Source organism: Anas platyrhynchos, chromosome 10 (assembly GCF_047663525.1).
Source record: "Anas platyrhynchos isolate ZD024472 breed Pekin duck chromosome 10, IASCAAS_PekinDuck_T2T, whole genome shotgun sequence".
NCBI lineage: Eukaryota > Metazoa > Chordata > Aves > Anseriformes > Anatidae > Anas > Anas platyrhynchos.
Window position 1 is genome coordinate 2436584 of NC_092596.1, and position 27777 is coordinate 2464360.

The 27777-nt window shown below is 38.4% G+C and overlaps 1 protein-coding gene across 7 annotated transcripts in view; it reads right to left on the reverse strand.

Moving 5' to 3' along the window:
- The window catches only part of GRIA3 (glutamate ionotropic receptor AMPA type subunit 3), a 151143-nt gene that overhangs the window by 52909 nt on the left and 70457 nt on the right, over positions 1-27777 (reverse strand). For all 7 annotated transcript variants that reach the window (XR_011811650.1, XM_072042897.1, XM_027465322.3 and 4 more), the window contains 6 exons: positions 26061-26248; positions 9139-9192; positions 7477-7638; positions 3515-3682; positions 1792-1896; positions 396-503 (listed from right to left, as the gene is read on the reverse strand). Coding sequence is in view for 6 of the 7 variants with exons in the window: in XM_072042897.1 (XP_071898998.1) it covers positions 396-503; positions 1792-1896; positions 3515-3682; positions 7477-7638; positions 9139-9192; positions 26061-26248 (785 nt within the window). In the remaining variant the exon portion in view is untranslated. The remainder of the gene's footprint in view (positions 1-395; positions 504-1791; positions 1897-3514; positions 3683-7476; positions 7639-9138; positions 9193-26060; positions 26249-27777) is intronic.

Genomic DNA, 27777 nt, shown 5'->3' on the forward strand with positions numbered 1-27777 from the left:
CCTCCCTTCCTCAGTCCACAGGGGTTGAGTTTACAGAAGCTGTACCTGAGTGAGGTGTGCAAGATGTGACCTTAGAGCAGGGAGGCCAGACCCTGCAATAATCATTTACATACAGGCATAACTTCACTTATGTGAGGCATTTGACTGAGTTCAAGTGTCTGAGAAGCAGAGAAGCACACTGCTGAGCTCAGTGGGACTCCTCTGAGTAAAGTTACTGATACGCATAGAAGCTTACACTGTCAAGCCTTCAGCACGTATCTTGAAGATACCAAACTTTTCAGTCACTTGAAGACATTTAGCGTTCAACATTTGCCTCTTGATGAGGTGTCTAACACATCTCAGGAGCCATGCATCTTATTTCCTAAACACAAACACACTAAGAACATGAAACTTACCAAGATAGTAGTGACTACTATAGTTCTGTTCTCCACGGATGAAGTGTCATTAGAGGGCAGCTGATCTAATGCTGGCACAAATCTTTCATATTCATTCCAATAACCAGACTATAAAAAGGGAGATTGTTAATCTCATTACATATTTTTACAAGGACTCTGGTGCATTAATTTATAACAAGAACTGTCAAAATATATGATTTTGTAAAATTTATGCAGGGCTACATGAGCTTTAATAAATACAAGCTGAATCTAAGTGAAAATACATATTAAATTCTCACTATCTACGTTCACATTGTTATGGTGCCTGTAGAATAAGTTCCTCTCTATCCACAGGATAAGGATTAACTATAAATGGGAAAATAAACTCCATAGCACTTTGAGTAAAATTATTTGATTTTGAAACATTTATCCATATTCTGCTGCAGTTTAGACAGTGCATACAGTACCTGTAGATGTGTCTGAACTAACTTTCGAGTAGATGCACAGCCACTGTTAGCAATGCAGGCACAGTAGCTTAATCTTCGAGGTGGGTTACAAAACCCTTGGTTAGTATGAGGTGACTATTTGTCATCTGACTTGTGCTGACCTTCATAGTGCTGTGGCTACATTGCTATGCTATTACACCATTTTTTATATTTCTGCACAATATAGCAGTAACACTTATGTCTGCGCTGTAAACCTTGCTGAATGGCTGGGCCATGTCCAGAGGTATTTTGTTATCAAGTATGTGCAGAATTGATTAAGGAGTCGCACTGGTGACTAAACAGGTTAGGTACCTATCATCAGGTGTCTATCATCAGGACTTTTCTGTCTCATACACTCAGACTCATCTCTCGATACTCCTGAGAGCTTGCCTATCTAGTTATTTTTGAAAATTTGCCCTAAATTGCTTTTATAACAGGGACCTAGCCAACCACACCACTTACAATCTATACTTTATTTAGGAGACAAGAACAAGTAGTGACAATCCTAATTAAAACTCAAATTATGTTCTATTAATTTCAGAAGGTTTCTAAAATACACTTACTCTGTCTTCCCTATTGCTCTGATGCCTCTTATGGAGAGGAAGGGGAAGATGGAGAGGAATTTACGATATTGGGCTGAGCACAGGGACATGACAACAGGTAGCATGCTCAGCAGTGGAAAAGCTCCACGTGGCTTCTAATGGAAGAAGTGGGGCTGGAAGTTGAAATGGAAACCTATGAAGATATTAAGCAGGATGAGTGATTTGGTTCAGGAACAAAATAGAACAAGGTTCCTGGAGGACAGCAAGAAGGTAAGGATTCCCCTGGGTCCTTTTTTTTACAGAGGCTGCATAGTATTTTTGAGTTCCATTAATTTGTTGGAATAAATATTTCTGAAGGTATGGAATTTAAATGCCTATCATGAAACTCACCTTCCTTGATCCAGCAGCCTTCATTTCATACACATCAATTGTGTAATTTGTTCTCCGCCCATAGGTGTCGAACTGGATGTTCCCTGTCATTCCTTGAACCTGCACCTTAAGGCAATAAACAGAAAAAATCAACCAGCAAAACATTTTAATAACAGAATCACTCTATTTTTTTTTTCCTCTGTTACATTTTACAGGAACTCACTAGCTCCAGCACAATTTTTATCTATATGAGAGACGTGTAGCAGTTCTGACACAGCCAGTGGTATTCTTTGTAATAAAAAAGCCCCAATTCTCTCAGTTTCAGCTGTACATATTCTTTGTTAGTTAGTACTCAGCTGGTGACTCACTACTGCAGAGTGAGCTGCACTTAAGTGTAAGTGAAATTATCCCTGCATGTATGTTAAATGTAAGAAAGACTGTTTCTGCCATGCTTAGTCACACTGGGTTTGCTGATACAGAATGGAGTATCAGTGATGCACCTGAAACAACTCAATGCCATTAAACCCCTCACAGTATGGCATAGAGTGATTTGTGATATGGACCAGACTCTCGTATCGTTGCTCATTCTGGGAAGTGCTTTATTTTAAGATCAGTCCCAGCGTAGGAGAAAGGAATGAATGTCTTCTCTGAATGAACACAGACAATTGTCTCTACTGCTTATGGAGCTTTGGTCTCAATCTGGATGGAAGAGTATATAGATGGTAAGTCATTATCATTACCTAGTCACATGAATCATTTTAAGGGGAAGTATGAAATACTTTGTTTCAAAGAAAATAATCTTTCTTATTTCCCAGTATAAAAGGGTAAGATATTTCCATTTATCCCTTATCAACACTGACAAGCTGTCATCTTAGGCAAAGGGGTAACAGTCTGAAACTGCAGTAGGGGTAAATTATCTTTAATATTCAGCAAAATGCTGTAGAAGGTACAGAATGACTAATGGAAAATTGGTCAAAGGGAAACTCTGAAATCATGGTCCCTGGAGATGTTCAGGGCTGGTTACTGATCTGCTAATTATATGGTTAAGAGATGGTGCAATGAAATTTGTAATGATGGATAGGGATGGACTCCCTAAAACAGTCAAAATTCCTTGGACCCCAAATTATCCAGTGAGACAAATTAAGAATGACATTTAAGTAGTGTAGTAGTGTATTTTTTTTAAATTATTATTAGTAAGTGGATCTGAACCCTTTGTAAAACAGTTTATGATTTCAAGAGTCTGGAAGAATATGTAAGTTAATCCCATCTCCAAAAACCTAAAGATGTGCAAGGGACTTTGAAAGCCAAATCTGTCCCTAAAAAGGTTTTATCAACTGTGGACTGAGTAAATGCATTTGCAGGGTCGCTGACATATAATTTGCAGCCAGATTGGAGTTGCTGTGCCTGCTTTTGGCATTTGCTGGAAGCTGTCTTGCTACCTTAATACAACAATGACTGTATGTCTCAGCAGAGCTTGTTAGGTCAGGTTCATCCTGGTGTGTATTGAGACATGAGCACTGTGCATTTGACACCTTTTGACTTCATATTTAATTTATTTCTATCTTTGGTGGGAAAATGCAGCTCTTTTTAAGACGCTTTTCAATGTCTCACTTGCCATAAAGTTCAAACAGATGGTACAAATTCTTTAACTACTGTGAATGTTGAACTTAATAAACATCTCTACATGTGTGGGCAATGCTACATTAGTGAATATATCCCACAGCCACAATATGTTTGCCCTTACCATTTTCAGCGCTCTTTCTATATCAATTCCTTGGCTCCACGGTACTGCAGGGTTAGCCAGGCAGTCTCCAGCACTACCTCTCCTGGAGACATCAACACGCTGCCTTCGCAGGTAACGGAAAGCCTCTGCTATGACTAGGACTGCATCGTGGGTCAGTGCAGATGTATACTAAAATTGATCCAAATAAAACATGGTGACAAACTGCAATCTTAGAATCATCCTAGATTTATCAGGTCTGGTCCTTCTCTAGTTAAAATGCTCTTAGAAGAACTGTGCATACAAGCCCTTTTGCTTGCACTCTGTCTGGCCACAGATGCTTTACATTGTTAAACCATTCCACTTATCTCAAATAACAAATAAAAAATATTTTCATTTTGCATAGTACAGAACAGCAAAATAACAAAACTAGTTTGCAGCTGCATGAAGTTTAAGTGGAAGCTTGCTCATCTAAATGAGGTCACTACAAAAATCTGCAATTCCGTGCTGGACCCTGCTGCTACTAATAGCAAAGGAGAGCTCATATTTGTTATTTGCTTGGAAAACTTTTTTTTTTTTTTTAACAAGATTGCCAAGACAGTTTTGAATCGAAGGTAACATAAATCATTTCTGTTTGGACCACAATCCTGATTAGGTAGCATCTGTGGCTGGAAATAGATCAAATAACTTTTTTTAGTAGACGGATATACAAGCAAGTAATCACGAAAAACATGTTAGGCATTACATTTCTTTGGCCCATCTGACATTGCCCATCTGACTTCTCTCACACAGTAAATCTGAGGAAGGTGACAAGCTTTGTGTAGCAACAAGTCTTCAACAAAACCCCAAGACTCCTTTACAACCTGTTTATGCTGCTGTCAACTTCATCCATTGCTTGACATGTGTATCTGGTGACATCTCCCAATGCCATAAATTTAATAGCACCTACAAAATATCATAGGGGTGCTTTTTTTTTTTTCTTTCTATTTCTTCCACATCTTTCTATGAGAATGAAGAGGGGAAATAAAAGATGAGTGGAAGAGTTATCTGTGTGTACTGGTGTGCTTGCTCTTCTGCCTATGTATGTACTCAGCCACTCTCTTTGTGGATAAGACTTAAATTCTGAGGCAGTTAGTTCTGTCCTGTAGGGCAGGTCGGCATGAGTAGTGGTCTGAATTTCTTAAAAATGTGTATCATCGTATTGCAAGATCTTCAGTTTGATACAAAGCTTCAGGAAATCTGAACAGAACAAAGCATACCTGTGTGTGCAGATCAAGACAAGCAGATCTGATAAAAAGGAGCACAAAGGTAGCATTATGAAGGCTTTACAGGAGCCTTCCTTACAGAGTTTTAAATGACAACAGTTTATAAACCCTTACTCAGTGTGTGAGGGGTGTTCTTGCTCTGACTGTACCTAGTACTCATGGTGCTGGCCTTGCAACGCTCACCCTCTCCTCTTTAATAAGTTATCAAAGACTGTATGTCACATCCCACACAACAATATGGAATCAGATAGTGATTTTAACAGCTATTTGTTCTTGTCTTAAAAAAAATCTTGTAATAGCTGTCCAATCTAGGATTACATAAAACTTAGACAGTGATAATTTTTTTCAGCAGACCGCATCAATTGTCAGTAACCTTAATGCAGTCCCTTCCAAGTCATGCCAAGAGAGCTATCTGATTTTCTACTTTATTTGAATTCTACTTATAAATGCATGAGCATGCAAAGAGAAAAAAGAGAGAGGGAAGGGAAAGGCTGATAAAATACAGAATAAATTAAACATCAGGGCTTTAATCTCTAGGCAATTTTATTTCCTAATCAAAAATATTGTACATCAATTTTTAAGTATGCTTTTTGTCTGATTGACAAATACTGTGCACATTTCTATAATGAGTGGTACATCTGTGGAAAGGTAATGTAATCTCTGTGTTTGTACCATATATTTAAGATTATTTTTTTAAGGATAGAGAATAATTTTTCCCTTAAGGTAAATTGCTTTCGAGTGGAACAAAATCTTCCCAGGATAACTTTATATATTTCCAAGCTTTAAAGATTAGTGCAATACTTATCTTTGCTTCTGCCTCACTGTTAGGAAGCTTTAGAAAGCAAGACTAGCTCCTAATCAACAGGGAACAATACACTGAGTATTATGGGCCTTCGTTTGCCTTTCTGAGCTTTCTCTGAAATGCCAGCAAGGCTGTGGGATGGCGTGGGATTAAGATAATTTGCCTTCCCCAACGAACTCACATCCGCCTCTAGGATGGAAAAGACTGCAGTGAAGTAGCCGGTCCAACACTTCTGAAATAGGACCACTCAAAATAGACTATCCCTAACATGCTTTTTAAATATGTCGCTTTTAAACTCACCATCAAAGGGGTCCATTTACCTCCCACGGTACATTTTACTGTGCTTAACGCCCCCCCCTCCCTTTTTTTTTTTCTTCTTCTGTGCTTGTTACAAATCATCTTGATTGCAATTTCAGCTGACTGCTTCCTGTCCCTGTCTTGGCAGACATTTGAGTTATGCCTACATTACAGAATTGAACTCTGCCAAGACTTGGGTGAGGGCAGTTGAACTCAACTGACCACAGTTTTTCGGTGACCAGAACCATCCTGGAGTGGTTTGGGCCAGCCCAGCCTGCATCCCACCGCTTCCCATGCATGGGACAGGACTCGCCAACAGGTAGTTTGGATGCAGCCACCCTTTATAGATGCTAAGACACTTTAACAGCTTGGGTATAGCTAGACCAGTTTAACAGCTTGGGCATAGACACACCATGTTTCTTGGTGGCAGGACTGGAGAACAGTCTTGTTCTCCAGTGAGAAGGCTAATGCTAAACCAGCATTGTTTAGCTTATGGTAGTGATGAAATTCTGGAAAGTAGCTGATTATTTTCTTTTCTCTACCAACCTTCTATTTACTGGAAGACTATTACCACATACCATTCATCAATTCCTTCTAAAACTAACTAAAACTAAAAAGAGGGATTTTTACCCTTTTTCATAGTGACACTTTTTTTTCCTATCTTTTTCAATTCTCTCTCAGCTTGTTCTCCCTGGTTTACTTCTTCCAAGAAGCTGGTGCTACCAGCTGTACAGGCTTTCTGTTGAAAACCCACCAGGTCCTCTGAGGTCCTCTTATCCCCTACCAGTTCCTGGTTTAGTTCAACTATTTGTATTGGTGCAAAAGAACAGGTCTAATCAAAAGAAAAAGAGAAGGAAAGGATGTAATAGGAATATTAATAATATGCAGTGATCCTAAAAGATATTACGACTTGAAATATTGGCCAGAGCATCCTTGATGCACTCCTTGATTGGACAGTGAATAACATACCCCCTTTACCATATAGCTGCTGAGGGAGATATTAACATGTTGCATGTCTCCTAATAATAGTAACCTTTAGTTCATCCAATCTAGGACAGTTTCAGTGAACTTGGGACTTAACAAATTTGGAAAATATTACTGGTTGTATTGGAAAATGTTATTGGTTAAATGCTTTAATATCCAGAGCATTTCTGTAAAGGACAGCAGTGAAGACACATATTTAGATTATGAGAGCAACAGTCAGCAGTGACTAGCAGGCAGCAGAGGCCCTTCAGTGAATCCAGAGCTATTTAATTTTTTTACAAAAAATTTTCTGTTAGCATTAAAATTGACCAGCAGCCCACAGTTTGCATTGAAAAACTAACCTAATTACTAACACCTGCACCCCAAGACTGGTTCAAAATGTTCAAGTTATAAGTTTTTATCCCCACTGCACAAAATTAGATTTGCAAGATCAAGCCTTTTACTTTTTGCTCTCATGAGGTGGGCACTTGTGTCTGACTGACAACTTTTGCTTCTTTCTCACTTCTGGAATTGCCGTGAGCAATGCAACATATTCCAGTCAGGGATGTGTATCACACACATTTACACACCTGGGGTTAAAAAACCCTAAATAATTATTAAAAGCAACCCATTTCATCTCGTCCAAGTAAAATAAATACCTTTAATGGTGAGTTTTTGGCTTCTGGGAATTCCCTTTCATCAAGCCTCACCCAGCGTTGTAGAAACTGTTGAACCATTGGGTTTTCATTATTAACTATTTGAAATCCAGTAACATTGGCACCTCCGTGCATTACTCTCTCCAGCACAATGTCTGTGAAACCCTGGGAGGACACATGTAGTAAAAAGGAATCATTGTCATCCAAAGCCTCTTTTATTTAGTTCAGTTTTACCTGCTAAAAACTTAGCAAAAAATAATTTGATGAATTTATTTCTTGTTAGCTGAAAATGTTCTACCAAGGAGACAATTGCTATCATGACAGCACGTGGGATTGTGATAATGGCATAGGAAAGAATTTTAAAATGTCTTCTTGTTCAGACCTTTGCGATGGAAAACTGCCCTGTTGTAGTGTGGCATATAACATTCACTGGTCAGAAAGAAAGCATTGGGGAAGCTTGAAGTACTACTTCCACTTCTCTCATCATGGTGAAAACCTGTCCAAGAGCTTTGTATGGCAAAGGTTCAATGTTGGGAGCAGAAAACCACTGAACACACGTATTGTTCTGGGGAGGCAAAGAACGCACTTCCTTGGCAAGCAGCTGTCAGTCACAGCATCATTTAGCATTTCACTTTCAAACATAATGGTGTGATTCTCTCCCACTCTGTTGTTATTTATACTTGTGGCAGTAAATTGGTGTCTTTTTGATTAGCATGACTTGATTGCAGTCATGTTTATCTCAGTATCAGTGCTTACACATGCTAAAAGACAACCCAGAATAAGAATGCCTGTATTTCTATGCACACTCTGCAGCCTAATCAGTGAGATCATGACTGCTTCTTGTAATGCAAAATGACACATTTTAAAGTTGTACAGTACTTATACTAAATAAGGGGATTTAAAAATTAGTCTTTTCTGTTTTAATCACACCAAAACGTGAATATAGAGAATATTCTGCTAAGTGGGATTGCTAAGGTCAGTGTGTGATCTTTGGAAAAGTATTTTTCTACTCACCGTAGACACAGAAATCAAAAAATTAGTCTTTCTGCAAGTATTGATTACAATATAATACTTATTCTATGGAAATCTAGCAGATGTTGTTTCAAAGGCATTATAAACATCCTTGAAAGTAAATTTCAGATTCAATGCCAGAAGTTCTGTTACAAATAAAAATTTGCTGTCTTGCCCTGGAAGGTCAGTACATACACTGTTACCACCCTACACACTATAATACAAAAGAATGGCTAAATCCATCCAGCCATTTTACTTGATGGAATTATTGTTTTCATTTGCAGCTTTTCAACACTTATATTATACATACATATTTTACAATTATTTTTCCTGGAGTGCCTCATTTTCAAATGTTGTAAAGAAGACTACAATTACCAAGTGCCTTATTTATGAGGACACAAATTAGTTGAAAACATATAATTAAATTATTATTTTAAAATTAGTGGAGGATATGAGCTGCTTAGATAAAATGAAGACCATAATTGAGTACAAGTAACTATAACATACCAGTTCCAGTATTTACTGAAGCCATTTCTCAAAATCCAAGAACTCATTCATGCATTTACTCTTTTGCTGATTAAGGTTGACACAAACTGAGCAGCATATATTACCCTCTCAACCTCAGCTATATTTGTAATGAAGAAAAATTCTTACCAGGTTAGCTAACATGTAGTGATAACCTCGAGAATGTTTGCCAAGGATTACAACCTGTGTGAAGAAAAAAGTTACATGTTACTCAGTGTATGAGGATGATTCTCAACTAGTGGAAAATAAGCCTGAGAATGAAAATTTTTGCATTCTTCTACACCCAATCAAAGGGTAGCACGAATATTACAGACTTGTGACTTTAGAGACATGATGTAGTCATTTGTGTTTTTTAAAACATATGGGCACTGTACAAAAGAGAGTAACTCTCAAGGCTGAGATGACTCCTCTTGCAGAGATGACCTGGCAATCTCACCCTTGTCATCATAGTGCCTCCCTGCTGACTATGCTCATTTTTGTTATCATTTCAATTATTTCTGCTTTGAAATGAAGCAGCACTACATCTACCCACTTAGTAGACTCTTTTTTATGCTCCTTGTTTGTGGAGTATGTGAGACAGTCCAGTGTTTATTAAACCATACCAGCACACCAGGGCTCTGAAAGCACAACTTGTCCTGGGGGCTCCCTGCCAGTAGAGCCCTGGCCAAGCCTTGCCATGTATCCATGACTGAAGTTAAATTCTTAAAACTATAGGCAGTGACCTTCATTACCTTTTGACAGCCTGAAAACTTGTCATTTCCAGTGTAAATGGACGCATTTGACCATATATGTTTAGTCAAAATTTGTACTAAATATGATGCTGCACAGTCCACTAAACTAACATTTGCCCTCCCTGACCCCACTTGGCTATGTCTGTGTACAAACGGAGCCATTAAATGGAATCACAAAGAGACAAAAAGCAGTAGGATGAACTGAGCAGACAGACTCTCTAAAGATAAAGCGGATGAGTGGGAAGATGGAATTCTGCCATCCTGTGTGCTCATGTCACCATTGTGCTTTTGCAGAAAGGAGACAAAAATACACTCCCCATGTTCCTGAAGCTGGCTGTCAGCTCACCAGCAATACCCTTTGTACAAAATTATGCCACTGCACTTAGCAATATTCCCTTCTTCAGGTTATAACCTCAGTAACATCCATACAGTACCACAGCTGCTGGAATAATGTCCAGCAGCAAGAATTTTATTAATAATTGTGGTGATTATGTATGTGTCAGGACAGAATTCAACTTACTCAGACTTTTCTGGGGTAAACTGCTAAAAGTTATAAATAGAAAACATAATTCTGACCATACACCATGACTGTATCACTAAGAGCAGGTCAAGTGATCAGGTGATGCTTTTTAATGGACCACTTAAGTTTTTACTAAAATCAGATGACATTTGAGTCATTTACTTTAGATATATTGAGGAGCCTCTTAAAGTTCTTGATTAAACTATTAAGTTCCGAATTGTCTCTTTGGGTTGGCTTGTTCTTAATAGATGACATCTATTTCAAGTTCATATTTAATTGTGTAGAAATTTGCATACTTCCAGAAGCCTGAAAATAAATTGCTGCTCAGGTCCTCTTGAGAACTGTATGTACACTCTGTTGGTAGAAAACATCTGCTTTCCTACACTCACATTTGTTTTCTATGGAAATGTGCAGTCTTCCTTTAGATCATCTGGTGTGTGCGCTATTTGCATATTGAACTGTCTGTTTAAATTTCACCTTTAAGGCAGTGATTTACTTTTTAAAGGTTAAAGACAACAACAGCGTTCTTTACCATTTTAACCTTAATAAAAAATACGAAAACTTTTACATTTCTATGCATTTAATGTTATAAATGCATTTATTTAAGAGAAAATACCATGACAGATGAAGTCAGAGGCTGCAAGGAAAACACACATGGAGCTGCTACAGGCATCTGGAGAAATACTGCAAATAGGAAATGTAGGACTCATTAGCATACATCAGACTCAACTTCCATCTCCTCTATTATCATGTCTCCAAAATGGCCAGAAATAATTCTGACTGTTTAGTCCCTTAGAGAGGTCCAACATACTACAGTCAAGCTTTTATTCAAAAAGCATCTTTCAGAAATGACCTGCTAGAGTTTCTATCCACACAATCAACCACATTAGTTCATAATTATTTAACTGGATCTTAACAATGCTTTTAAAATTCACTACACATGCTGCCCTAAATTTTAACGCAGATGACTCTCCTCCCCCCTCACTTTCCACCCTCTAGCAACTGCCCAGCATCTTGCAGGGAGCTGCTGGATTAGCGAGCCTAGCAGAAACAACCACAGCCATCAGGGTTACTCCTGTGGGAACACGGGGATGGATAAAGATTTTTTTATGAAGAAGAAAAACAGGAGTATAACAAATAAATCTCATCAACTGCTTATATATTGTGAAGCTTATATAGAAAGTGGGATATTGAATAGTGGTGGTGAATAGAAAGCCAGGATTACAGGACAAGGATTTCACAGAGCTACATGTCTTTGGTAAGTTTCACTTCCAAGACTTAATATTGCTTTCACCTTGACTGAAATAAAAGCTTATAAGATTTAATTCTGAACAAAGGAAGAGGAAAAAAAAAAAAAGACTGGAAACTATCATGAATAATTCAGACTTCTGATCACGCGTAATTCTCATCTTGTAGATAAAAAGATCATAATGTCAGATTTGATATAGAGCAAAAAAAGTTTGTATTTTTAATTAACTCTTTGGATGTTTCTAATCAATTAAGAAAGTCCAAAGGGAACATAATTAAAATGTATCTCGTTTTAAAATAAAAGGCATAAACTGTGGCCAGCACCAGGCTTACTGGAAGTATGGAACAATATGCCAGATTTGAGAAATTAAATCAGCATCACCAATTTTAGCTTTCATTTCCCTGGTGAAGCAATTTTTTGAATGAAAGCATAAAGACAACTTGGCTTTCACCGTATCAGTCATCATGATAACAAATAGGCAACTACATTTTTTTCCCTTAGCTTTAATTTTTTTTGGTACAGTTTTTGAAGATAGCATTATAGAGATTAGCTGAACTGGCTAATGTTAAATTGGTATGAGCACTGTCACAGTTCTAAAGCGATAGTGATGATTCCCTCACGATGTAGTGCAAAGGCTATACACATGTCAGAGAGGAATAATAGTGAAATGGAAGCGAAATATCTTTGATACTAACCCCATAATTACTCTGCTACCTTTTGACTTATTCCCTACTCAAATTACAACCACAGCTATTTTGTGGTCTAGAACAAGAACCTGCGTTTTTCTTGGCCATGAAAATTAAATGTTGGGATTAAGGATGAAGGGAACAATATAAGACGAATTCTTAAGATGAGGAGACTGGCAAGATCTTAGATGAAGATCAAGGCACAGAAGTTGTTATAAATGGTAGTAACAGAGACCCCAGGGTTGTGCTGGAACAGTCCTCCAAAGACCCAATGAAGAACTGGAATGGTAAAAGTACAGAGCATGAAGGTGAACAGAACTAAAAGAAGAGAGGCAAGGAAAGAATAGGTTGAAGGAAGAAGAGTCTGTGGGCTCAAAAGAAAAGGAGCAATTAAAGAATAGTGCAAGCTTGGCAGGTGGGCCGGAAGGCATATTTTGTCTTTTAAAGTATCATTGGTTTGTCTCTGATTCAGGGATGGGAAAGATATTTTTTCACTTATGGATGGAGAAAATCACGGAACAGCTGAGGTTGGCAAGGGCCTCTGGAGAATGTCTATTCCAACACCCTTGTTCACAGCAGGGCAGCTGGAACAGGCTGCTCATGACTGTGCTACATTTTGAATATCCCTGAAGACAGAGATTCCATAGCCCTTTTGGGCAATTTGTTTCAGTGTCTGACTACCCCCGCAGTATTCAACTTGTCTGACGTGATCTCTAGATGCTTTTCTGCAGAGCTGCTTCCTAGCCAGGAAGGCTCTACTCAGAGTGTATGGGGTTATTCTTCCTATCAAACACTCCTCCCAGTTTTGTATTATCTGCAAACTTGCTGAGAGTACACTGTCCCATCACTTGGGTCATTAGTAGAGTTTAAGCAGTACTGGCCCCAGTACCCTTGGGGTACTCCACTAGTAACTAGCCTCCAGCTGGATTTGTATTGCTGATCACAAAGGCCAGCAATTCGGTCAGTTTTCAGCCACCTTTATCTCCACTTACCAAGCCCAAATGTTCCCTAACTTGATACTTCTCTACCTCTACCAAGGTGAGTCTTAATTGCTCCAAACTTTGCCACTGGGACCTGGGATTCCTGAAGGCAAATCTCACCAGTAAAAGCAGAGGTGAAGAAGGCAATTATCTTTGGAATTCTACACTAAAGCATGCCAAATCAGAAAAGGTCTAGAAATGCTACTGCAGTCGCATCTCTGTGGGCTTTGATTTTGAAAGGAGTCATTGAAAAGTACAAGCTAAGAGGATATGTTTGCATTTTTATGTAGAGAAGTGGCTATTATGATTTTGGCAGAAGTGAAAGGAAAACTACTATGTCCAATTAATACCTGTTTGGAGCTCATCTTCCTTTCATTTGAATCCATTGCCATCTGGTCAGTTTAGTATTTTTAATCAAAGCTATTTATTATCCTTTATTTACAAATGAAAGAAGAAAGAAAAGAAATTAAATTGCAAAACTACAGACTACCTCAAAACCCCGATATTTTATGAGTCTATCAGATCTTCCCATAACATAAAATACTGATGTTGACAGGCAGTATTGCCACAAAGAAGGTCTAAAGATTTTTCCTGTGCTTTTCACTCCTGACAAGTTGCAGAAATATGCCACTTAAATGGAATGACAGGCAGAGATCTGACCTGTTGCACTGTGTCTTTCCATTTTTAATGTATCTGGGAACAATAAGGCAGTTTAAGTCCAGAACTCTTTTTTTTTCCTAGGTTTTAGAAAGGCAGCAATAAAAATGAGATTTCCTAAAAGCTCAGAGTAAAGAAGGATTTTGTCATCTTTGTTGAGGTTATTCATACATTAATTTGGATCCAAATTTTGCAAAAAGCCCACGATTAACTTCAAGCATGTTAGCATGTCTTCTCATTTTTTAAGCATACATGTAAGTTTCTGAGGATGGGAGAGCTTAGCTACCTCCACATGAGCAGTAATGTTCCACTAGGACTTGCTTTCAAAATCCAGTTGTGACACCTTTGCCTTCAAAGCAGTGTGCAAATGCCAGCAATGATGGCATGATGCTTGCTTTTCAGCAGCAAACAAGCAAAATAGAAAAATGGACACAGGTCTAAAAAAATTTCAACAGAATCATCAGGATCAGCTATCAGTGTTGATCGCTCTTTGTAGGAACAGAATCGATAACAGGCCCTTGCTATGTCAAGCACGGCAACAACTGTCTGGCAAACCTAAATTGTCATGGAGCACTGCCTGATCTCCTGGTGATCAGGTCAGATGTTTTCTAGCTCGTATCCCTATTGATAGCACCACTGCATTTCCAAGGATGGAGTTACTTCAAGTTCATCTCAGATCTGAGCAGCTCCTACCTGATATTGGATTAAATGATTGAAAAGTTGTGGCAGAACCCTACTGGACCAGTGGCACTGGCTAATTTAGTCTTCAAGACCCACTTCAGAAAGGAGCACCACAGTCCAATTAGTTCAATAAAAGCTGAAGTCAAGTCCCCTAAATTTCTCATCAGTATGTTACCAAGGATACTTAGTTTATGCTGAGTGTCATCTGCAATGCACTGCATCTCAGCTCTGTTTCTGTAGATTAAGAAAAAAAGAAACTGAAGACGTCCTACAGCTGGAGAATGCAGAGTCCTCTCCTGGCCCCCTTCCCACTCACATACCCCTTGCTGTGGTGTGGGAGCTGCCCATGGGGATTGCAGCCACCACATTTTGGTACTCTAAGGAGGGTGCATTGTTAATACCAACGTTATTGTCTACACTGTTGCCATGTGGGCAAATGATCTGGTGAAACAGCATTCGACAGTCATACATAATCATTCCTCATTATGTTTACTTTGCACAGGTCACCCCTTGTCATGTAAATTTTCCAGACTGGAATAGGATAAATAGAATAGAAAATAGAAGCTCTTCTTAAAAGTGAAAATGATTTTCTTCATCTAACCAGATGCCAAAGTAAAAATAAGATCCCTTGTAACCTCCATTTTGCTGTAAATTTGCAGTGTCTGCCACCTCCCCCCCCCATTCCCATTCACATGCAAGCTCCTGCACAATAAGCAAGTTCACTTTGAGGATTCTAAGCACAAGAAGACAAGGTGAGGTCTTCCCTGAGTAAATTCAAATTCAAATAGCATGTTGACACCTTTTTGGTGTTACGATTTTGTCTCTTTCTATCACACCAATAGCACCAGCACAAATGTACGAAGCTCCAGAGGAACAAGAATAATGTGGCAAAAGATCACAGGTAGTAGTGGCCTTGCCACAGCCAAACAGGTAATACTTATCCTGCCCTTAATCCCACAGAAATAAACCCATTTCCATCTACAGTAGGAATGGCTCTCCTCATACAAATGGCCAGAACCTCATAATAGTAACCATAGTGCAAAACCAGTGAAGGTGATTTATTTCTTCACTTAATATTAATGGTATGAGAATCTGGGCACCAGGGATTGTGATGCTGTAAAATATGCAGTAAACAATTATTTCATTTATATGAAGAATCAATACTATATTAAATTTGAGTTAAATATTAAATGAAGAATGTATTAAATATTAAGATGAAGATTCTACTTACACATTATTTGTTGCAGATAAAAATAACTGCATATATGGTTGAGATTAATTTATCCACCATTTCAGAGACTTCCTGTCCTTCAGGGAATGTCACAAATCCATGTACAGTCTGGATTGCTGGGTTTTGTATTTTTGTGCAGTGTATAGATCTAAGAATTTTACTTGTATGCTGTTGCCATCATTTACATTTTTAACCACACCTCAAAACCATAATCCTACCTTTCTCTATAGCACAGATCATTAGTATGTGTCTGTAAAACTTTCTCTAAACAGATTTCAGGTTTACCACAATGTATCTCTTATAGGAGATAATCTCCTAGAAGACACAAATCTCCTAATGGAAGGGACAAAAATGTACATTGTATAAGCAAGGACCTGAGATACTTCTGTAGCACTTCAATAAAGTTTTTCCCTCTTTAGCTCTTTTCTGTGTCTTTCTCTCTGTTGCCCTTCTCCTTGATGATTAGTCACTTCAAGAGTGAAATTTTACTTTTAGGCCATCCCCATGTAGATGATGGTCATGCATATTAGTCCTTGGAGGGTAATTAAAGGCAACATCTGAAGCTGTATTGTACTTCCTTCTCTCTCCAGAAAGCTAAACTTTTTTTTTTTTTTTCCCCATAATGAATATGACATTTACTAATTGAAGACTGCTGTAGTAGAGCATGCATTTAAGTCATGCAGAAAAGAGTATATAAGAAATTATTTCTGCAAAATATTACAAACTGCAACATAGGTTCTGAGGGCGTGATACTTTCTTCTAATTCCTTTCGTGTGATAACAAAGTTTTCTGTGAATTTTCTGTGCCCTGTGATGATTTCCCTAAATTCATTTTCCTTGGTATAATTTAACAATACTATCGGATTAACTCATCTGATGGCATAGTTATTATTAAAAGACATATACTGCAAAAGCAGTATATGACCCTGGAGATGCAGAGATGCAGAGTTTCGCAATCCCTAGTAACTGACATTTGTAATCACAATTGTTTACTCTTTAAGCCAAATAAAATTCATGAAATAACCTTTTCTTTCTATCAAAATCTCTTTGTTTTCATTTGTTGACAGATGAGCACAGTGTTGTATCTCTCAGGACTGCATCTCTCCTCACAAGTCATGTCTTTCAGTACAAAGACCTTCACATAAAAATCAATCAAAACTTAAGCTATCATTCATCACTTAAAGATATTCTGCTAAATCCAAGATCAGATACAGCGCTTTTTAAAACTACCAAAAAAAATTAAATAATGTAGTGTATGAAAGAGATAGCCAAAATGGCCAACAGACCTTTGCCCCTAATAATTGCCAAGAGGTTCTCAAGAGGTTTTCAATTTGTTCCTACAGAGAGCTTCTCCAAAGAGATTTATGTGCTGCAGAATTTTTTATTAGTGAATTCTTTGGGTTCTGGAGTGAGATTAAACTGTAAAAATCCAGTTGTGTTCCAGAGGAATTTTTGGAGTTATATATAAAGGGAAGTAAATCAACGAAATATGTTAATCTGCAGCCATGATTTCCACACACACATCATTTTAGGAAGGAGTCCATATTTTAATTTTCCCCATAGTTCTAGTATTTTCTTTCAGAAAGATCCTATGTTGAAAGATGTTTAATAATGAAATGCAAGGTAATTTCACAGAGATTCCAGTATTTTCTTAAGCCTCTGCGAAACTTTAATTTCAAAACTCACATGAAATTTCACAAAGACCTCTAGTCTCACAGAAAACAAACCAAAAGAAAACATGTACAGGAAATGTCAAAGCACAATAAGCTTTTGGTCTTGAATGCCAGAATTCCTTTAATTCAGCACTGGCAAACCAGGGAGTGGTACTCTTCTCATCAGTTGCACCTTCCAGTCCTGCTGGGTCAATATTTTGTCTTCCTTCCCCTTTCTTGGCTATAATCCTTCTCAGGTCAGCCACTACCAGAAGGTCAGCAACTGTGACATGAAAGGGTTTAAGTTATGTTCTCTGATCTGACATATTTTTGGTGTAATGTTGGACAATTACCTGGGTCTGAAGCTTTTCAATGGACTCTTGCCATCAAAGTTCAATCATATTTTTGATCATAGTGATGCTTTTTGATGTCTTCTCTGGAATTCTGATATTCTTAGCAACACCCCACTTTGGAATTTTTTGAAGAGTGTAATGGTGACTTACTGTAAAATTTTTGAGCAACCTCCCCCAAAGCTCAAATGACCTTTTTTGAAGACAATTATTTTGGTACTGTATTTGGGACTCCGCAACTTGGCTGTTTCTCTACATGGATCTTCCAAAGAAACTTCACTATATATAAGCTGATAGGAAACATACACAGAGAAAGATTGTTGTATTCTGTATTCTGATATTGTAAACTGCTTCTGATAAATTCTGAAATACTTAACTTTTTTGCATTTCACCTAGTCAAGGGCAAGTCTCGCGCATTAGTCAAGGTCCTGTGGAAATATATCCCTTGCTGCTCAAGCACCTGAGAAGAGACATGAGGTTTTGCTAACCTGAGAATGAATATGTAGCGTTGCTATCTCTACTCTGGTATTCTAGGCGGCCCATAAGAACAGGAATTTCTGTTAACTGCTCAGGTAGGTATATTCTTGGTAACCATGCTTTGCACTGACACAAACACCTCTTTAAAAGACGCCAATGTTTCTTAGTCAATTCTTACCACTGAAAAGTTAAGCAAACAGGTGCATGTGGCCGTGCCACTACAGTCAATTGCCCCTACCTAGCAACATTCATGTTTAGATTTCCTTCAGTCCACAAGGTAACCAGCTCTTATCCCAACATAATAGGGTTCCATCACAATAACATTCTCATGGCCAACTCTGCAGATATTCTCTTTACTCCTGCTACCCCCTTGCCTCTCTGTGGTTGTGGATCCTTTCATTGTAGAGCTACAAGACCAAATTAAATATATCAAATTCAGCACAATCAAAACTGACTTCCAAACTATCCTCCTTAACTAAGTCTCACAACATCTAAAGCCCTTTTCACAAATGCTATTAACAATAGCCATCTAACATTTACTCAGAATTTTTCAAACTCTGCAGGAATCACGAATACTTCAGTCCAGTCATATAGTGTAAAGGCATATCAACATCATTAACAAGCAGCTCATTAGTGGCCTTTAATGCCTCATTTCTGTGACACAAAAATGATATATATTTATGCCTTCTGGGTCTCTTTTGGGGTTTCTCTAAAATTGTATGATGATAGTTCTTAAGAGTATACTCTTGCAATCACAGACAAACTTGAATGATGCTTATTTCTTCTCATATTCTGCAGGGGAAATGAAACTCCCCCAGTCATAGTTGTTCTCAATATAATAGGATGTATATAAGTTTGTGGAAAGAGAAGAAAAAATTAGGTAAACTGAGACACAGAGTTTTCATTTTAAAAATACATAAACTTCTCATTTTCTCTACACCTCTATTCAGCATGTCAAAGCCAAACCTGTGTTAGTCCCCGGAATTGAACAAGAGCCCTTGGAAACAGAATTCTGCTTATATAAACCATTACTGCATGTCAGGATCACTTCAAACCATTATGTGGATATAACCCAGAAGTGTCGCAGTAATTCAGTCCCACTGCTCACATGAGAATCTTTTGGAGGGGGGGGTTTACTGCAGAACACTGCCTTCAAGCAGACTGAAAAACACTGAATAGTAGCCATTCTTTTTTTTTTTCCCTTTTCAGCATTTCTTTTCCATTTTAAATGTCCTATGAAATTAAGGGAAAAAAAAAATCAGTGCAACCTTCTCTAGGAAAGACAATGTTACTTTTTCTTATATTTTTTTACTGTAAATTGAATTTTACTGTGACTAGAATTGCATTCAATTTGCTCTTTTCAATGCTTTGAAGGAGTTTGAAAGGTTTATTCTGCTTTGCTATAAACAGCACTCTGCAGTACTGCCTGTAAAATTTGGTGCATAAATTGTGAACCAAAAGAGATTACAAAGAGTTAATTTATTTTTACTAGGCTTAGCCTATGCAGCAGGGGAAGTCTTTTTACTCGTATGAGGTAATAAAGTCGCAGCAATATTTTTCCTTTCTGATCCTTTACATGCATCTCCCCAGGATAAAAGATACTCAAGGTATTTTTAAAGGTATATTCATATTTCATATTATTTTATTCATTACATATTTTGGAGGATTGAGTTTTTAATAGTACATACTCCACTATTTCTATGCATGCACATCCATGGTCTCACACACATAAATTTGATATAGTAGTATCAACTTTTTTAAAGCTTGGGAACATTAATTTTCTCTAAAATTGTTATGTTGTTTTCCATCTTACTGGTTGAATACTGTGGCATGTTGACATTTCAGGCTTAGTTGATGATTTATAGGGCCTGGTTCTTTATAAATTTACCCCAGGCTAGCCCTGGTAGTTTTAATTTACTCCAGGGAGGCTAATGGCATTGCTCTGGTGTGAAGGTGGGATAAGAGAAAGGAATTGCATATGAAAGCAATTACAAGCAGCGAGTGATTTTCACTGGGATGTTACTTTGCTGTATTAGGGCCTGATCTAAATCCATCTGTAGTCCAGAGCAGAGGCACTGCAGCTCTGGATCATGCCTAGGGACCTCATATTAGCGACATCCCCACTAGGCTGTAGCTATCAGTTGCTTGTCTCATATACCACACTGCCAACCTCTGGGCTAAAGAAGAAAGTCCCACTCTGGAAATTGGAACTGCAGCACCTCGGTGCTCTGTGAAGTGCATTTGGGAACATCTTGATTCACGAGGAGCCCTGAGAAGCACCAGTGGTCCTCTTCCTCCCCCAGACAGGGTGATTCATAACACACTGAGGCCATTAATCCTGACTTCGTCAGCTGGGGAAAAAAAGACGTACACTTTTGTGTGGCTGTTCTTTTACTGAGTTAGGACTTCCCTTGTAAATGAACTTATGAGACACCAGGACTATCACGCTGTCTCTGGTGATATACAATGCCTGTTTGCACAGTGGTATTGTGCTATTACTTTTAATTTTGATGGTGTGTTTCCTTCCTCTCCCTGCAGTTGGTTCATCTGAATTGTTGCAAAGATGGTCGCCTTGGAAACTAATTAAGGAAAGCCTTTGGTTAGAAGCAGAATTTCAAGCATTAAACTATTTGAGAGACAGATGCAGAAATTAAGGTAATGTCTGCCAAGATGAAAGGGTTTATCCTTTATACAGAGAATAAAGAACTACATTAAATGCCAGGACTGAAATAAAGCAACTTCTGTACAACACTGATTTTTTAAAACCTGGACTAGACATGTGAGCAAGCAATTTTAAAATAAGACGGTGGATTAGAAGAGGTGAAAAAAGATTCCCAGAGCTGCTAGGGATGGCAAGATGCTTAAATACAGTGCAACAAAAAAATGAGATCACATGTCAAGCAAGTTCTAGCAAGCTCTCCCTTTCCCCACAAATATTCTGCATTTTCCAAAGATTTCTTGTGAATGTTGTTTTTTGGAAAGTATCTGTGGAAGTAGTGAAAAACGAACTCCTGTCCCCACAGTCCAGGTATCGCATGGGAAGCATCAATGCATACATTTCCTTCCAGAGTACATCAAACTTGGGAGTGAGAGGCTATCTCCAAAGGGCCCTCAGGCTTGGCTTTTCTGCTGAGACTGTCAGCAAGGGTAACAATTAGTGCCAAGCTCAGAAGCAGCTCCTATGATGTGGACACAGGCTAAATAATGAGTGGGACCCTCTGAGGGCTTTGTGAAGGCAAACAGAAATGCACAAATTCTGTGTGCTGAAAAGCTGCAGAGGAAGGCAAACTCTGCAGCAAAATGTGCTTTTAGTTACCTATTATCTGAAATTCAAAGCAACGACAGTCTATCTCTGAGTGCAATGGTACCAATTTAAACATTATCTCCGGGATAATGTTTAGCTCTATACTTGCAGCTGTGTAACTGAGAAAATATTGTGGATCACTGTACATTTAAAGGTAATGCAGAGGTTGCCTTATAAATATGCCTCTAACTTCATAAAGGCATACTGCAAATGTGGTGATAAAAATACGTAAAATATCAAAAGCAGATGCATTTGTGTGCATTGGTGTGTGTGTTTATATCCCATGAATTATCATAAAACATAAAATGAGTAATTGCTACTATTGCAGAAAATTAAAAACTCTAATGGTGACTTCAGGTTCATACGCCTCTGGCATAAGAAACCAGATTTGCTTAGCATCAGTCTTCCGCATGCTGCGGTGTGTGCATTTATGGTGGGACATTTCATATTAATTATTATTATTACTGATCAACTTTTCAACAAAAATTGTGCTTTAATGCATCTTGAACATTTTTAAAATGTGTGTGCCATTACCTCAGTCATTCTGTGGGATGACTAATACTCAAACTGTTAAATTCCTGTCATTTGGAATCTGCCTTGCATTATGAAGCCTTGATGACAGCTTGGGAGAGGTATTACTATTTACAAGCTAGAAATTCTATCCCCAGCTACACGTGAAATGTGCTATACGTGGGGCAGATTAACCCAAGATGTTGCTTCTCCCTGCTTTAGCAATGCATCTCTGGCTCTTTATTAGTTTTATAGCTGATAGCAGTAGGCCCTTCAGGCAGATACAGCTGTCAGTTTTGACATATGCCCATTTTTTACTTACCTTTTGCGAGCTTCAGTCCTGAGGGTAACTGACTCAAGTAATTCCCCTTTCCTCCCCACATGCCCATACAAACCTGAAGATGTGAGGGGAAAGAAGTGACCTGTCATTCTGCTTTAGATCCTGGTTTCAACAATACTCATGGGCACCTAATGAAGAAATGCCCTAAATTTTAAGTTTCTAGTTCACTGGAAACATAAAAATGAACTGTACCACTTTCTGAGTGACATTACACAACATTGTACATATTGGATATTCTCTCCTTCAAGTGTCCCACTGTGTTTATAGGCAGTTATCGTTGCTGTTTTTTACGTCTGTTGGTGCAACGAAACGCTGCTGTTTTGTATTTACACCCCAAATGGGAAAGCTCTTGTGCAGGGAACCAACTCGTCTGAGATCTGAACCACTCTGCAGACGGATGCAGCAGTGGCTGCACTGAAAACCTGAACAGCATCTTAATCTCGAAATCTCAGACTCAAAGGTCAAGCCATAGTCAGTACTTGCACTGGACAGAGTTCAGTCAATCAGATTACCCTTAATCTTATGGATGTTTTACTTCAAGTCTCCTTCAGCGGTTTGCCTGTCATTGTAAAATTTTGGGGACTGCATTCTCTACTACAATATTACTTCTGCTTTGTGAGATGCCTCCACTCAGTAGAGATTGCCTTGGAGTCTAGCCTATATGACTATGTTTAGAGATAGTGTCATTTTGATAAAAGCATGTAGTCTCTGGAATAATCAGGTCTTTTGTAAAGTTTCACCATTTTGATCCTGAAAGGAGTTTCTTCCTCCTTATTTTCCCTCAGGAGTTTTACTTCTAAATGGATACAAAGCCACTCTAGTCTGAAATACAGTTTGTTATCTTGGGAATAAGAAAAACCCATTTCTTAACTCAAAAACATGTCTCTAAATACATGGTTGAACAAGCTAAAGCTTACTGTTAGTTCTCAGAAGAAAATGTTCTGTTTATGAGGACAAAATTTTATATCTATCTGTGAAGGAATACTGGAATATTTTAGCATCAAGGGACAAGAAGTGTGAGGAGCTTATGAATTTTGCATGTTGCTATCTGTATGCTTGAGAGGCCACTAGATGATTAAATTGAATATAGTTTTGTTGTGCAAGGAGGGATATGGATCCACATGGTTATAGAACTATAGGGAAAAAAAAGAAACAGATAAACTTACACCTTTGGAAGAGACGTGCACCCTAGTTTGAGCTGGTTGAAGAAAGCATCAAAGGAAGAGAACTGTACAAACTGACCAGCCTAACACAGAAGAAGAGGTCATTCTTATTTAATCTGAGCACTAACATGAAGCCATGATATGTAGTTTCTGGAGCAGAGAACTGACGAGCTCGCTGAATGGCCTGGCCAGGAGCCCGAAAGTCTAATAGTGAGCTCAGCATGCGTGCAGACTGTTTAGTGCCTTCCAGACTGTTTATTTCTGCTGTTACTTTTGCTCTTTAGTAAGCCCTGTTTATGCTTCTCAAGTCCAGGTTCTCTGACAAGTGCTGCTGTTGTCCCTGATGGAAAGAAATGGTTAAACTTATGCCAGCTCAGTGGGAAGAATTTGTCCTCCCATGCTTTGCCATCACAGGCAGGGAGGCCTGGCTTCCCCTTGCCCTCACTGGTAGAAAGCTTTAAGGCTACCTGCAGCTGTGCAGTCAGCATGCTGTTAACGTGTGCAGATGGTACTGCCTCTTAGCTGAGCAGACTTTCTAGACTCCATACAAAGCACTGATTTGACTTTCTAAACTGCCATGAAGCACGAGATTTGAAATATGCAAATCCAGTGTTATCTTTCCCCTCGATGGTATGCTATCAGCAAACACAGTTGGCTATAAAGAAGACAACTCACCACTCCCTTGAGCAAACTAGCTGGCTGGATTTAAGTACTGCACACGCTTGTGAATTCTTTTAGCTACCTTATGAGAAGATAACAAGGTAAGCAGAGGCGAGGGAGAAGGAAAAGCCTAAAACCAATAATTGTTCAGCTATCAGCCTGGGGTACACTAGCACTGACTTTCCCTGCAGAAACTCATGTCAGTGCTCTAGGGTCCCAGATTAATAAAAATATCTCTGGAAACTGTTGCCAGAAGGTATTTTTAGCATAAGAAGCATCAGCTTGGGATCTGCTTGGACAATTCTTTGAAGTGAATGGTCCCAGTGAAATAAATGGGAAAATACTCCAATGAAAGTGCTGCATAACTGGAATCCTCTTGTATGACTGCTAACAAGACAGGATTACTACTAGAGTATTTATCTCAGATGCTATGTTTGATTTGCTTTACTACCTAGTTTGTTTCCTAAAGAAAAAGTTGTAAATCCATTTTTGGTACTGCAAATTCAAACAATTGTGTTCATGAGGTACCTTCAATTAAATTAAGTAGAAATAATCCTATTACAATTGTAAGGCAACATACATGACATAGAGTTTGTGTGTGAAAATGTCTTATGGATTTGGTTGAAAAGCAATGGACTGATTATATTTAATTGCTTGGCTAAAACTGGTTGAGTCATAAAATCCAACTGCAAGAAAATTTTAAGATCTTTCAGAAATATTTGAGACAATTTAGGACAAAGATTTCATGAAAACTAATTTCAAAAGATGCACATCAGTGATACACCTTAAGGCTTGATTGGAACTGAATACCTTGAGAAAAAACTCAGTGAATAAATAAATCTTTTCCATTTTCTAGGCTTTGTTTATGGCAGCGAGGTCAGTTGCTACTAGTTTACCATACAGCATTTCTAAAAGACATGCTAAAGCTTTATGAAATTTAACTGCTACTTTTGATCTGCTCTACACGTATACCTTAAACCCACAACTAAATTTATGAAGTGGCAATAATCAGAGAGCCTTTCAGTCTTAATATGAGCAAATCCCCGCATGCTAATGAATAAACAATCCGCATGGACTTGGTTCTGTACCAACCCCACCTTTGCTTCAAGCCAGGCGGCAGGGACCTGTCCTGCTTCTGCTCCCTGGGATGTGTCTGTATCTCTGTTATGATACGATCTCTTCCAGCACACTGCACAGCACAGACAGTGATGCAGGCATGTTGGGGGCACCCTGTCATTGTTGGGGTATGGCCATTCCTCTGAGGCAAATCAAACACTTAGAAGGCTGTGCAATAGCAAACCAGTCACCCCAAACTCAGTCCTCCCCAGTAAAGGTGTTTGAACTGCATCACCCACAATTTAAGCCTGTCAACAGTAATACCAGTGAAAACGGAAGGGATTAATGTCCCCCAGAGTGCCAATAAACAGTTTGTACTACCAGCTGAATTTTTCATTAGCAATATTTCCATCTGAGAATTCTTCAACATGATTCGAACTACTTCACTGGCTTTTTATTTCCTGTCTCACGTTCCACTTAACAAACCACACCTGTCTTGCAATCCCTGCTGCCAGTAATGTTGCTCTGTCAGCTGAGGTTTTAGGATCTTAACCTACTTAAAAATAATTCATTATTAACATTTTGCAAAAAATATCACAGAGACATTTCCTTGTAGGTTACATGTAAGTGCTGCAACCAGCTATGAGCATCGGTGAAGAATTTTAATTTTACTAGGTAAGTGGCCAAGCACTGGAACTCAAATCTCAATGAACATTCAATTAATTTCTAGAAATAGATGCTTCTTGAAACACAAAGGAAATCTGTTGTATAGAGACCACAATGCCTGAAAAACTTAAAAATGTACCTGTTCCAAAATGGTGTTTATTCTGTCTACTTCACAGTCAATTAAGTATCTTTTTTCTTGTCGCCTGTCCATCTCCTCTATAATTCTTCTGAATTCTTGAACATCCTTTATGCTTCCTACAGATCTGGCTGTCACTTGCCAGTTGTTCTGAACTGCTGCTTCCATAATTGCCTGGAGAATGGAAAATCCTGTAGGGGAAGAGACAGTGCAGCCATTTAAAAACAGAACAAATATAAGAACTACTTTGGATGTTTGACAAAGGGTTCACAAAAAATTATTCCATCTAAAGGGACACAGACTAACTAATAGCCTACAATTGCTTCATTACTTGAGAAAGCAACAGTGTGTCTTATTTCTGCTATGCCACTGCCAAAGTCACTGATTCAGCAGAATTGTTCGTCAGTATATTACTGTGAGGCATATCAAAATCTGTCCAATATATCATATTATGACCCTCTCAGGGATGTTTATGGTCATGCTGGGGTCCATGCCAGCTGAGAATAGGAGCCTGCAGCCATTACTTGGGCAAAAGTCCATCAGTTTCAAGAGCCAGACAGAAGGGGTAATTTGCCTGTGCAGACTGCAGCAATGGGTCATTAACTGGCAAAGATCCAAGTACTGCGTAAGAATGCCAATTAAGTCATTGTACTGGTTATTGGAGCCCTGAACCAGAGGAGAATATTTTACTGACGTTCAATTTGATTTCAAAAAATGTTTTTAAATACATAGTGTAGCAGTATTAACTACACTTTCAATGCTTACATTGAGGTAATACCAATTCATTTAGCACCTGAAACAGAGGAGAGAAGCAGCATGGACTCACCAAAGCCTGCACTGTGAGGAATTATACCAGCAACAGCATTTCATTTCTTGTGAACAGCTGTGCCTGGGCTGCAGATAGAACTCAAATAAAGTCCCCAAGTGAAAGATGGTGAAACTGGGAACAGTAACCTTCAAGTCATTCTATGTATGAGAATTTGGTGTATTACCTGTTTTGATTCAGGGAAATTCAATTTTTTGCATCATTCTAATTTTTCTGATCTGGGTGGATGCCAGTAAACAAGAGTCCATCTACCTCAAACCGATAAAGTTGTTTCCAGTGTGGTTTATTTGTACAGAAGCATCCATGTGAGCTATGTTTCTGTTCAGATAATTTATATGCAGAACTTTCAGTCCGATCATTTAGTCATACTGTAAATTTCTCCAGCCAGGCTTGAGAAGCTAAGAATGACTTTACACCTACAAACACATTCATAAATATACATGCTCAACAGATCAGTTCACTGTGCTCTGCAATAAATAGTTCCCTGTGCTCCCAAAACAGAAAAGACTTTGAGCTTCACAAAAACAAAACATTCCCTGTTTTAAATTGTACAAATTGCTATCCTGAACTCAGGTGTCATTGTAGGGCTACAGTGCTAAATTTGTCGTGACTGTCTGAAGACAGGAGTCACATCATTATGGATACAAACAAGTAAAGAAGGTGATTTTCTAGACTGCAGTTAGATTATTATAATTTACCATGTGACTTCCTTAAGTCTCACTCAAATGTCCTCACTTTCCCAGTGCAGCCTCCTTGATTCTTAATGTGTTTCCTCGTATGAATGTGTTTTACTATCCCATGAAAGGTGGTGACAATACTTACGCTGGTTGAGAATTCTTTCTGGCATCTTCTTTCCCCTGAGACTACTAAAAGGGAGGCATTTACATATGTATA